This window comes from Aplidium turbinatum, chromosome 6, assembly GCF_918807975.1.
Source record: "Aplidium turbinatum chromosome 6, kaAplTurb1.1, whole genome shotgun sequence".
Taxonomy (NCBI): Eukaryota; Metazoa; Chordata; class Ascidiacea; order Aplousobranchia; family Polyclinidae; genus Aplidium; species Aplidium turbinatum.
Window position 1 is genome coordinate 28,133,700 of NC_137477.1, and position 14,056 is coordinate 28,147,755.

General features: G+C 36.8%; 1 protein-coding gene across 2 annotated transcripts in view; it reads left to right on the top strand.

The window, feature by feature from the left end:
- Positions 1-324: 324 nt before the first annotated feature.
- LOC145772757 (chondroitin sulfate N-acetylgalactosaminyltransferase 2-like) overlaps positions 325-14,056 on the top strand; it is a 36,131-nt gene continuing 22,399 nt past the window's right edge. For both annotated transcript variants that reach the window (XM_082584635.1, XM_082584636.1), the window contains exons 1-4: positions 325-513; positions 4,822-4,895; positions 5,413-5,496; positions 5,899-5,975. In XM_082584635.1, the coding sequence (XP_082440761.1) occupies positions 402-513; positions 4,822-4,895; positions 5,413-5,496; positions 5,899-5,975 (347 nt within the window). In that variant the 5' untranslated portion in view covers positions 325-401. The remainder of the gene's footprint in view (positions 514-4,821; positions 4,896-5,412; positions 5,497-5,898; positions 5,976-14,056) is intronic.

Consider the following 14,056-nt stretch of genomic DNA (forward strand, 5'->3'; position numbering starts at 1 on the left):
ACTAGGTTGCACCCTCGTACTATGATAGAAATAGGCTGGTGTAATAATATAAAGAGAAACATTTTTCATAGTAAACTTGCATATGAACTTTGGCTTGAGTGTCAGAGCCAATATCATATCTTGCCTGAAACCGAAGATAAAAATTAACCTGAGTTCTCATTATTACTAGTTAGGAACTTACGGTATCATTGCAATTTACAAAAAGATTTAATCAATCATTTTATTTTTTGTCATTAACGCGTCCGGGACGAAAAAGATACTACTAACTACAATAGTCGATATAGACCTGCCTTAGTCTATTAAACCTCTTTAGTTTATAGACACAAATTTTTTTGATTGACCAGGACCAACTTAAGTTTTATACTAATGTGAGTTGATTTTACATGAAACTATGAAGTTTTATGATGAAAAATAATCAATTATTGATATACTTTTTTGTTTTGATACTTCTGGTCGTGTCTTCACTCCTTTATGTCTATTTGCAACCATATTATGATGCACACAATTTAGCAGGTATTGCTACAGTTTATGCTTTTCACCAGGGCTAATTTATATATATTTATTTTTGAGTGTATGGTATTGATTTTTACAAAATTATGTCAAGTGAACAATTTGTTATAGAGATGATTCTTGTGGCAAACAGTCAACCCCATTTAATTGGGTCAAGTAGAAACAAACTCGAAAATTAATTATGTGCTTCTACATTAATTTTAAAACAGTAACATAGTCAGTCCATGAGGTACGCTTTTCGACCAGTTATGTAAACCTTATTCCCAAAGATGGGCAATTGGCATCGACCGCATAGAAAGTAGCACAATCTTGCTACTGTTACTGAAGCTACTACCGGTATATGATACTAAAGTGATGCTATTAACAGGTGATGAAGAAAAGTAATGTTCTGCGGGTACCGCCTAGTTCGTAGCCTGAACAGTTTGTACCCTGAAAAGATCGAGAGAAAAAATTAAATAAAGCCAAAGTTGCTGATTGCAGTTTCCGCAAACATTTTAAAATTTTCCTTCTGAAAAGATCGAGAGAAAAAATAGCACAAAGCCGAAGTCGATCGGAGTTTCCATTTTTTTGCAAACATTTTAAAATTTCCGGTAATGATCCTATGAGTTTGCCGAAGTCGCTGATCGCAGTTTCAGCAAACATTTTCAAAGGGTTAGGGTTTAGGGTTAGGAAAAGATCGAGAAGAAAAAAAAAAATAGTCGAAGTCGTTGATCGGAGTTTCCGCAAACAAACAAACTGAAAAGATCGAGAGAAAAAATAGAACAAAGCAGAAGTCGCTGATTGCAGTTTCCGTTTACCCGCAGTTTCTGCAAACATTTTAAAATTTCTGGTAATGATCCTAAAAGATTGCCGAAGTCGCTGATTGCAGTTTCCGCAAATATTTTAAAAGGGGTTAGGGTTAGGAAACAATCAAGAGAAAAATTTTTTAAAAAAGCCAAAGTCGCTAATTGGAGTTTCTGCAAACAAACAAACTGAAAAGATCAAGAGAAAAAAATAGAACCGTTTTTCCGCAGTTTCCGCAAACATTTTAAAATTTCCAGTAATGATCCTAAGAGTTTGCCGAAGTCGCTGATCGCAGTTTCCGCAAACATTTTAAAAGGGTTAGGGTTGATCGGAGTTTCCGCAAACATTTTAAAATTTCCGGTAAGGATCCTAAGAGTTTTTGTTTGTTTGCGAAAACTGCGATCAGCGACTTCGGCTTTTGTTAATTTTTTCTCTCGATCTTTTCAGCGTACGAACTGAGGGTGCGAACTGTTCAGGGTACGAACTAGGTTGCATCCATGTTCTGCTGCCCCTTTTGCTCTGACTAAGAGTAGCTAGTCCAAATATGCTACTTCTTGTTTTGAGCTGACATTAGAGACTGTATAATACTTAAATACCTTGTAACAATGACTATCTGCAAAAACATTTTTTTATAAAATACATTTTTGCAAAATAATTGCAGATAATTTTCAAAGCTTAAAATAAACCAATTAGTTTATCGCTCTAGTCTTTCACATCAAAAGTCCCTGAAATGGATAATAATTTTTAATTTGAAACAATAAAAGTAGATGGCAGCAAAGTTTCGATTTTAGCAAATGTAACACCTATCCTAATACTGCTACTTTGGCAAAATAGTATTAACGTTAGTTACGTTACTCCAACCACTATTAAACCAATATAATGCTGCTGTTGTTAGACTTGTTACTAAACTGCAGGGGGACATTCAAATATTACGTAACGCCTTCGAGGGGGAGGGGAGGGTTTATGCAAAGCGTTACGTTAGCGACACATCGGGGGGAGGGGGTTCAAGCAAAACGTTACCTAACGCTTTCGAGTACGGAATGGTAGTTTTTTGTGCTGAATTCGTAGTGAAAAAGCGTTACATGGGGGAGGGGGGATTGAAAAAAGCGTTACGTTGGCGTTACATGGGGGAGGGGGGGTCAAAAATTCTAAAAAAAAGCGTTACGTAATATTTGAACGTTCCCCAGCGGCATTATTGCCCACCCTCTGGCCATCACAAACTTTTGTGCTTGATGCTGCAGACCTCGAAATTAGCGGCGGCACACGGCAATTGCCGTGGTAAATGCCGCCGCAAACGTCATAATGGCCATTCTGCTACGGCAATAAAAATGCCGTCGCAAAATGAGCATTTAATTCGGACAAAAATTGTTCAAAATTTCTTCCTGTTTGATTTACTCGCAGCGTGAGTTTAATCAGCAGCAACATCGCACCAAGACCTCACCTCGGACTATTTTACTTGCTGTGAACACTCACAGTCTTCAAAATTAGCATATTTTTACTTTGCAAAAACGTTGACGAGGCCAAACGGCAAAAGTTGAAATTGCCTCGGCAATTGCTGTGAATGTTTATTACAAAAAAATTGTGCCAAAACATGCAAAACGAGAAGAGAAAAAAATAATCGAATAGTCTATCACGACCGCACTGTTTGATTTGTTGTGATGTAATAATACAAAAAGTAGCGATAAAGCGATCAACGTGATACGCACGCTGTTACGGTGATTCACGTTATAACTCATTGGGGGGGAAAAGTAAGTTAATTTTGGGTTGATTCAACGTTCGAGTCAGCACAAATCGATTTAATTTTCCCGGCGAGTTATATCACGTAACAACAGTGCCCAATAAGATATTCACGTTTGTTTTACATTAATTCGACATCTAGCAACATTAAACTATCATGAAATAACGTTAATTGCTCAATCAGGTACAGATAACAAATCAATAGCTCCCTGCGAGAAGATTGCCTCGATTTACGTATACAGTACACTAACATAATTTCGGCACAATTAGGATACTGCGAGCAACACAAAGTCTGTTGGATAAAGAACTAGTCAGAATCGGAATCATCGGAGGATGAGGTTGTCGCGTCGTCACTGGAATACTTGAAGACGCAAAACTGCCCGTTCATGAACGCGCGATGCCATATGATTGGAAGCATTACTTTTCTTTACTACCGAAGAACCATTTATCCAATTTTGTACCACTTTTTATATTCGCAACGACACCGGTCAAAAATAAGCATTCGATGAAAGAATAATATTTGCGTAACAATTAATCCAGTATTTATAAGGTTGCAAACTTTTTACAGTTCACAAGAGCATTGTCAGTGTATAAAATAGCTTGCGTAATGCTCTGGGCTACCGCCGTGTGACACACGATGAAAAAAAAGCGAATAAAATTTCTTTTGATTAAAGCATATGGCAATTGCCGTCGCAACCCAAGGTTTGTTGATTTGGCGACGGCAATGTTTTTGCCGTCGTAGATGGAAGCTAATTTCGAGGGCTCATGCTGGGTAGATGCTGATAGTTGCCACTCATCCTCGTGATTAAAAAAGAGAAATGATTTAATTGTGGTACAGACAAAAATGATTTATGCTAAACACTTTTTAGAAATATTAGTTTTTAGAAATTGCATAGTGGCAATGTTTCTTGATTGTTTTCAATTTATCGCAAAACATTTTGCAATAGTCAAAAAATGATGATTGCATTTGTGGCACCATCAATTATGATCCTTACAATACAATTACATAGGCTTTATATATAGAGATTTTATAATTTTTATGTTTTGTATAATTATGTGTGTGTAAAATTGCACAAACTGGCGTTTTATTGAGTTTGACTTCATTGAAGGATGTGGCTGTTATAGTTGATTTGCGATCATAGATAGAAGTTGTTTTTATTTGCGAGAGTAAAAAATGTAAACAAATAGAAAAGAGATCATTCTTGGACTCACCACCAAAATTTAACAGTTCAAGTTAGATTTAATGTCATATCAAAGAGATCTAATTTGATAAAGTTAGCATCAACAGCAATATTATGTAGCTACAGTACATCAAATTCAGCTACTATCTCTAAAAACTTCTACAGCCTATTTCACCCTTACTTGGGATCATCAGAAAATCCTTATTCAAATGGAATCAATGCTGAAAGTCGAATGAGACTGTTCAACTGCGAATGAGACAAGTCAACGCAGCATGTTATTAATATGTTAAAACAATGAAAACTATTAATACTACAAAAAGTGCTCAATGCTAAGCAAAAAGGCAAAGCAGAGCAAATTAAATCAAATATAGTTATTACTATCTGAAGCCTTTACAAATTGTTTCACCTAACGGATCATCAGAAGGTCTTATTCAAATAGAATTTTTGAATCAAATTCTATTTGAATAAGACCTTCTGATGATCCGTTAGGTGAAACAATTTGTAAAGGCTTAAGATAGTAATAACTATATTTGATTTATTAATATGTTATATGTAGCAATGTTGATTGAAATTTTTTTATGACTTTTTTCATGCACACAATCTATTGTAGGTCCAGATAAACCATATGCAGGTCCAAAAGTGTTTGTATCTACAAGTAATGTCACAAGAAACAATACTGATGAAGTAAGTAAAGACGGCCATGTCATTTAGTTGTTTTTTTGACTTGAACCAGACAAGCCCACTGTCTGGTTGACGTCAAGAGGGTCTTTTTATTGGTTGGCATACAAATGTCCAAATCTTCTCCATGCTGAGTGGTGTAGGCCTTTGGATGTTGTATTATCCTTGAATCTGATATTGAGTTGTGGTGTTCAGTTTCTGCTGTTTAAGTGTTCAATGGAAAAGTTTAACTAACTACAGTAAAATCTAATTTGTAACTGTGTAGCACTTTTATTGCATATTATATTTATCCGTATTCTTCCTGGTGGGATTCTATGGAACAACATGTTTGATTTTTTTTTTGTCCACACCAATAATCTTAAATTAAGGGTTGTTGCTCACTCATATGTTTTATTGTTTGTGATAGAATGAGTAAATTTTCTGTCTAAGACTAGGCTAATAACTATTATAACAGTTTACCAAAATCTATATATTCATGATAAAACAAAGTAAGCTCTATCTAAAACTTTATTGCATTTTGCAGTCAATTGAAAATCATGAAACCAGTGACAGCAACCAGATTGCAAATGTTCATACAAATTCAATTGTTGACTACATAACTGACCAAGTAAGATTACTTCTGTTTGGATAGATTAATATCTAATCAAGGTTAACATACTGTAATATCCTTCTGTGAATCTGGCAGTGGTATACTCCAATATAATTATGATGCATTCATATTTCATATGACTTTTCTCAAAAGATTTGATTACAGTATGAGAGGTTTTTGTGTTATGGTACAGATATTTAAAAAATAACTACTTTTGCAAAATTTTGTTCTAACAAATAAAAATAGAAAAAATATAACCTGCCCAGAGAACATGTGTTTTAACACTTTGTAAACAAGTCCAAGAGAGTAAGATGTTTAGTCGAACTTGTTAGATGTGCAAAGTGAACAATGCTTTGCCATTGTACGTACAGCATGTTATTCAATTTCATCTACAACTGTTTAAATATTTTTTGGTCTCAGATAAGGAAAGCTGAAACACTAAAGAGCCTGCCTGCAACAAATAAAAACATGTTAAAGCGCTATTTTATGTTTAATAGGTAAGTGTTCATCAAGATAAAGCCTGTGTATGCTTAGACTCTAGAACAGAGCCTAACTACAGCCTAACTACGAACAGAGCCTAACTACACCAAACTACGGCCCGCGGGCCAGAACCGGCCCGCGAACTGATTTCATCCGGCCCGCCACGTGCTGCTGAAATAACAGCTGCACTACAACTGTTAAGAAAAAAAGTTACCAAACTTTTTGTAAAGGACTGACGTTGCTGTTGAGCTACACGCAACCTGCTAATAATTCTGTTTTTATCATTAAGCCACCACAAATGGGGACAGCCTAGGCAAAATTTGGAAAGATGTAATGCTTTTTCAAAAGCACGATGCCCTGTATAGTTCAGGCCCTTAGGGGAATCTTTAGGCTAAACGTGTTACACGTTGTTTTTTTGCATATTTTTGCAGTTGATCAACCCAACTTTGATTTTAGTGGGTGCCGCAACTTTTTGGGTCACGTGATCACCCCCAAATCGGGGATTTCCCCAGAAATCACGTTTCAGCTTTTTTTACGTCATTTTTGTGCAATTACATATTTGATTTTTGCACATTTTAACTTAAAAAGCACATAGAAATAAGTGAGACAAAATAAACACAAAATAATTTGATTGATGACGTCTATTTGACGTCATCACATATATTTTTTTGCTTTTTTAACCTATTTTGGTCGTTTGCTGTTGGTTTTAGTTGGAGTACCGGTTACTAAAACCATTTCACAATTCCTAAAAGTAGTTTCGTCATGATTGCATCATTTATGACGTCATCATTACATTATTAAAACTAGGCAACTTCAAATTCAGGAACCAAAGGTAAGTTTATTCCGAAAAAGCGATCAAATACTCTCATTATAAGTTTTGCAAATGCTTAAAATTTTACAATTGCAAGTATAACAATAATTCCAGTACAGTATGACGCAATAACGACGTCATCAAGGGAATAACCAGAAGAGCAGCTACCAGGGGTGAATTTCCCTTTTGGTCGTGCCACTTTAAAATTTAAAATAATATGTAGGCCTAATTATAGGGTGCATCATCTGCCCCTCATTTTTTTGTTTGGTTTTCTGCAGTGGATTAAAATGTTCCTTTTTATGATTGTTAAAGATGTGCAACTTTTCTGAAAAATTCATTAACATCTAGGGGTACCACAATTGGATTAAATTATGTCATTTTGTGTTATTTTGGGGTCATTCCATGGCTACTGGTACAGTTGTATAACCACATGTCGTAGATTTTTTATGAAATTTTATATGTAGAATCTCCGTGCAATTTTGAAAAAAGTGATACCAATTTTACCAAAATCAGCCAAGTACTTTTTGAGATATCGGCGATTGAAAATTTACCCTTTTCGTGATCGCTCATGCGTAAACATTAACTGCAAATTTTGTTTGACCTATTATGAAGGTGTTTCAAATGGTAACTTGGAAATTCCACTGCATATGAGTTATCCAAAGTAAGGAGATTCTAAAAATATATATTGTTTGTTTGTTTTTATATCACTACAGGCCACCAAGTGGCTAGTTTCACAAAGGACTCTTTGTGATCAGTCATGCATGACGAAACTTTGATCGCTTATAGCAAAAAACACTCTACTTCGATTTTTCTGCAAATTGGCTTAAATGAAAGGCAATTTTCTTGGCTTTCTAGCTTCCAAATATGAAGTGGGACATTTGAGTAGAAATGAGGTAGTTTGCTGTAGTAAGTGTATCATGTATTTTTTAAAGTGAAGGAAGGATGGGTAGCACAGTTTAAACAACTGACTGAGGGGAGACGTTAAAACCAATTCCGTGACCGGTTACAACGTCGTATGCAACGGTTAGGCTACAACGTTAAATTGGGATTCTCATGAATTGGACAAACACAAACTGAATGGGTTCCGGAAGCTCCTGCGAAAACGCACCATTTTGGCTTTTATGTGCAAAATTTTGACAAACCAATCTTCATATCTGGTTGTCTCTTTTTTAACTCCTGATACAACTCATTTAGTGTCACCAAAACCAATCTTCCAAAACCTCAACCACGTCAACAAAGGGCTTTCCCTCAAGAGATTATTGATTCTGTGTTGAAGTTCTATGAAGATGATGAATTTTAAGGATATAGTGTCTATGGGCAAAAAAATGCTATCAACAACAAAGATTGGTTTTGGTGACACTAAATGAGTTGTTTCAGGAGTTTAAAAAGAGACAACCAGATATGAAGATTCGTTTGTCAAAATTTTGCGCCTCAAGGCCAAAATGGTGCGTTTTGGCAGCAGCTTCCGGAAGCCATTCAGTTTGTGTTAGTCTAAGACTCTAGTTCATGAGAATCCCAAGTTACCGAAAGAGGCGGGAAACTTGGCAGAATCTTACAAAGACTTGCTTTCTTTGATAGTCTGTGATGTTAGGCCTACCTCAAGGGAATGCATGTTTTGCAAGTGTGACCAATGTCCATCTTTAGAAGTTTTGAGAAGCCGCCTTAACTCGCTGTTTGAAGATCATGACGAAGACATCACTTTTAAACATTGGACGACAGTTGATAGAGCAGAAATTGTTACGATGATCAAGAGTGTTTCAGACTTCATAGAAACCTTGATTGAGAAGCTGGTCTAACTTCTTCCACATACTTATGTGTCCAAAGCACAATCAAATTATTACAAGTCCAGAAAAGAAAATTTGCAAGAAGGTGAAGTTTTGATTGCAAATGGTGAGTGGTGAAGTGGTGAAGTTTTGATCACTTTTCAGAGAATTATTCCTTTCATGTGCAAAATGAAATCCAGACCTTTCACTGGACACACGCCCAAGCAACTGTGCATCCAGTACTTTGCTATTACAAAAAAAACGCCGACTCCGACATGGTTGAACACTTATCTCTTTGCTTTCTATCAGACACACTGGTTCGTGACGTGCAAATGGTATATTACATTCAAATTGCAAAGTTTAAACGTCTTGTCAAATTTATCTTGTTGTGCTATGGCGGGTACTGGTTTTCAACACCATGCCAAGTCAATGCACCAACAAACGACTTGCGCTTTATTGAAGTCTTACACCAACAAAGAAGAAGACAAGCTGTTAGCAGTGGTAGCGCTCAAGTATTTCATGCTACACACACGGTACTTGTCTGGGGAGTGGGGAGCTTGCTCCCATTGCCCTTTTCAGCACCAAGACACTGCCAGCTGAGAAAGCAGCAATGGCAAAAGCAATACTAAAGAAAATGAAAAGTTTCAGACAGCCATTAAAAAGATTTGGATAAGGTTTTGGAAAACCAAGGTTGATTCCAGTGTTCTTCATTGATTAGATCAGCCAACTTGGTGGCCATCAACACTGGAATTAACCTTGGTTTTCCAAAACCTTCTCCAAATCTTTTTAATGGCCGTCTGAAACTTTTCATTTTCTTTAGAATTGCTCTTGGCATTGCTGCTTTCTCAGCTCCTACCAAAACGCACCATTTTGGCCTTTCCGGAACCCATTCAGTTTGTGTTTGTCCAATTCATGAGAATCCCAATTTAACGTTGTAACCGTTGCATACGACGTTGTAACCGGTCACGGAATTGGTTTTAACGTCTCCCCTCAGTCAGTTGTTTAAACTGTGCTACCCATCCTTCCTTCACTTTAAAAAATACATGATACACTTACTACAGCAAACTACCTCATTTCTACTCAAATATCCCACTTCATATTTGGAAGCTAGAAAGCCAAGAAAATTGCCTTTCATTTAAGCCAATTTGCAGAAAAATCGAAGTAGAGTGTTTTTTGCTATAAGCGATCAAAGTTTCGTCATGCATGACTGATCACAAAGAGTCATTTGTGATACTAGCCACTTGGTGGCCTGTAGTGATATAAAAACAAACAAACAATATATCTTTTTAGAATCTCCTTGCTTTGGATAACTCATATGCAGTAGAATTTTCAAGTTACCATTTGAAACACCTTCTTAATAGGTCAAACAAAATTTGCAGTTAATGTTTACGCATGAGCGATCACGAAAAGGGCAAATTTTCAATCGCCGATATCTCAAAAAGTACTTGGCTGATTTTGGTAAAATTGGTATCACTTTTTCAGAATTGCACGGAGATTCTACATATAAAATTTCATAAAAAATCTACGACATGTGGTTATACAACTGTACCAGTAGCCATGGAATGACCCCAAAATAACACAAAATGACATAATTTAATCCAATTGTGGTACCCCTAGATGTTAATGAATTTTTCAGAAAAGTTGCACATCTTCAACAGTCATAAAAAGGAACATTTTAATCGACTGCAGAAAATCAAACAAAAAAATGAGGGGCAGATGATGCACCCTACCTAATTATGATCTACAAATCAAATTAATACACGACCCCAGATGATGCAATGTCAGAGTCTTAACACTGTTAATTCAAGATGAAAAAACTAGCGGTTTTCGATGTTAAATTCCTACCATACGTAATTTGATGTTAAAAAAATTCGTGTACGACAAGTTTTTTCAAGTTACAAGATAGAGTTTAGAAAGTCAAAAGCATTTCTTGAATGATCAGTGTGGACTGGAGATGAAACGTCAATGTGGATTGAAGATGAAACATCAAAGAGGATTGGATATTTTGTGGTCGAATTGCATGTTTCGTACTCGCATGAACAAAGACTTAAGCATTTTATGGATTTTTTCTTACAGGAACATCGAGAGCCACAAGTAGACTGACAAAACGGAACAAGTTGATTTGCATCATTATGTTTACCCCAAGCTAAAGGAGAAGGTAGTTGCTGAACATTTACGAGGCTTGATTTCCGTATTTTAGGTTGATGTATCGCTCTGCGTGTATGTTGCATCAGAGCAGCTGACGTTGGTGGCAGCTTTTCAATAGTGCAACCATTGGTAAACAAACTAAACATCATATAACGGCATTCGTCTACATCCGTGATAGTAGGACCATAGCCATAAAGAGCTATGACATACTTTTGTATGTCATTTATAGAACTAGGTGAGCTTGAGACATTTAGAGAGTTAAATAAGCCACACATTGCGGTAAGATTAAGCATCCAACAATCCCAAGCCTTTTTTTCCAAAGACGAAACAGTATCACAGATTGTGATAGCATAAAACAAAGGTAAAGAAGCGCAAATCATCGGAGATTGAGGTAAAGATGAAACAATATCATGGATTGGAATGAAGCGAGTTTTTTCTCCAACTCTAAATTCAACCCATAGTTTACAGATTTCCAACTTGTCAAAACACGAAATCGCAATAATTACCACATCAGTATCTACTGTTTTGACTATAGCATCGGATTTTCCATGTTTCACATGGAGAAACATACGGGTGTCTGCCTCTTCGTGATCACATGCGGAAACCTCAGGCATGTCCAATGTTTGATTGTTAAGAGCTGTATCTAACGATGTTACAACAATCGTAAACAAGTCTGGATCGACTAAAGTTATCACAGCTTGTTGAACCAGTTGATATAACGCAGTTTTGTTGCTGTCATTTCCCAAAAACTCAGACCAGTTGAGAGGAAGACGAGTATTACTTGTGACAGCCACGTAACATCCAGACCCTGTTTCTTGCAGAAGATATGCCTCAAATAGCTACTGCCATCACAGAACATGCCAGCAGTGTGATGTCAGCCGATTATGAAGTAGTGAAAGAATCTGCCTCGAAAACCGATCACTACGTCCTTGATGGAGGGTTCTTGTTGCATCGAGTGCCATGGAAACTGGAGACAGTTATGGGTCTATTGCACAGTCGTGTGCAGATTTTACCATTCGTCATTATCGCTTAGCAACGGTGGTCTTTGATGGATATGGTGGTCCGTCTATCAAAGACAATACCCATCAAAGACGCGGCATGAACGTCCACCCGGTTGTTCACTTTACTGTAGACACCCAGTTCATTGGAAAGAAGGAGCAGTTCTTGCCTCGAGCTTCCAACAAGGAAGGATTAATTTCTGCTCAACTGAGGAATAGAAGCTGCAATGTGAGGAACGCTCCAGGTGATGCAGATGTTGACATCGTCAAGACGGCAGATGGACAGCCCTCATCGACATAGTACGACTTTAATTGGTGAAGACACGGACCTTTTAATATTGATACTACGCTATGCTGACACTGACCCAGACATTAAAGACCTCTACTTCCGCTCCGAAAAGGCTTTAAACGCAACCAAGATACACGACATCAACAAACTTAAAGCAATCATCGGACCAGACATAATTATGCTTACAGCTCCTCTTCATTCACCGGTTGTGATTCAACGTCAAGGATATTTGGTATCGGGAAGAAGACGCTTTCAAGAAACTAGTGAAAAGTCAACCAATAATCAAAGAATGTGCAAATTGCTTTATTCTCCCAAATCAGACAGACCACATCATTAAGGATCTTGGAAACAAAGCTATGACCGTTATGTTTGGCAACGATGGCAGTAGTAACCTAGAAACACAGCGATACAATACAATGGTCAAGAAAATTAAAACAGCCCAATCCAATTAAAACAGCCCAATCGTAATTTCCGTAGGGTGGCAATTGACTAGTAGACCGTATGGTCGTCTCGTTGTCTCCCTGTCGGTATGGGAACCTGTGTAACTTTTGTACTGTGTATATTGCATATTTCAAACATGTACCTATGTTCCTGTTACTGACAAATAAAACATTGATTGATTGATTGATTGATTGATTGACCCTGAACGTTTGCCACCTACATCATCCTTTACCAAATTCCACTGCCTCAGAGTTTACTACCAGATTATGGTCAGGATGGGTAGGCTACTGACGATGGTATGGATGCTCTAGACTGGGGATGGAAAGTAGACAATAATCAGATGGTTCCAATCATGACGGACATAAAAGCTGCCCCGAACAACCTACTGAAAATGATCACTGCAATTGCGAATCGTGTTCACCTCACTGTAGTTGCCGGAGATATGTGCTACCATACCATGCTGGATGTGGACCATGCCAAAGTGGTTCATGTGTCCATACAGCAATCACATAATTACAGACGATGACATCGAGAGCGACAGCGATGAGCATTAGTAATACTTGATCCATTTGCTTTCTTTACGCTGATTATGTCAAGAGTCTACATGACCACATCGTATGAGCTCTTTATGCCTGCTCAGTTAACCCAAATATATATAGAAATTTACCTGGTTTATTAATAAACAATACATTCTTATTGTACATTTTTAATTGTTTTGGCAGCCATCTTGGATTGCCATATTGAATTTATAGGCTATCAGATAATTTAACAATTCTGAGAATGGTCTCATTGACTTCACAAGGTATAAAAACCTAGATATAGACACCAAAACTACACGTTTTGGTCATATGATAACCTAGTTATGGTCAATTTACTGTTATTTTAATGGTTTGGCGGCCATCTTGGTTTGCCATATTGAATTTATAGGCTATCAGATAATTCAACAATTCTGAGAATGGTCTCATTGACTTCACAAGGTATAAAAACCTAGATATAGACACCAAAACTACATGTTTTGGTCTTATGATGACCTAGTTATGGTCAATTTACTATGTTATTTTAATGGTTTAGCGGCCATCTTGGATTGCCATATTGAATTTATAGGCTATCAGATGAATTAATAAATCTGAGAATGGTTTCATTGACTTTACAGGGTATAAAAACCTAGATATAGACACCAAAACTACACGTTTTGGTCATATGATAACCTAGTTATGGTCAATTTACTGTTATTTTAATGGTTTGGCGGCCATCTTGGATGGCCATATTGAATTTATAGGCTATCAGATAATTCAACAATTCTGAGAACAGTCTCATTGACTTCACAGGGTAGAAAAACCTAGATATAGACACCAAAACTACATGTTTTGGTCATATGATGACCGAGTTATGGTCAATTTACTGTTTTGTTCAATGGTTTGGCGGCCATCTTGGAAGCTAACTTGAAAATAACCACTTTCCGGAAGTTGGATTTCTTAAGATTTTGAATATGTTAGTACTGACACTCAATACTAATCAAATCAGTTGAAAAACTATTGGTAACTTATTGTAACCAAACAAGTAACACCAACAACAAACAAGCGACTACAATAAGAAAAAAACAAGCAAAAAATTAATACATGACGTCACAATGACGTCATTAATAACA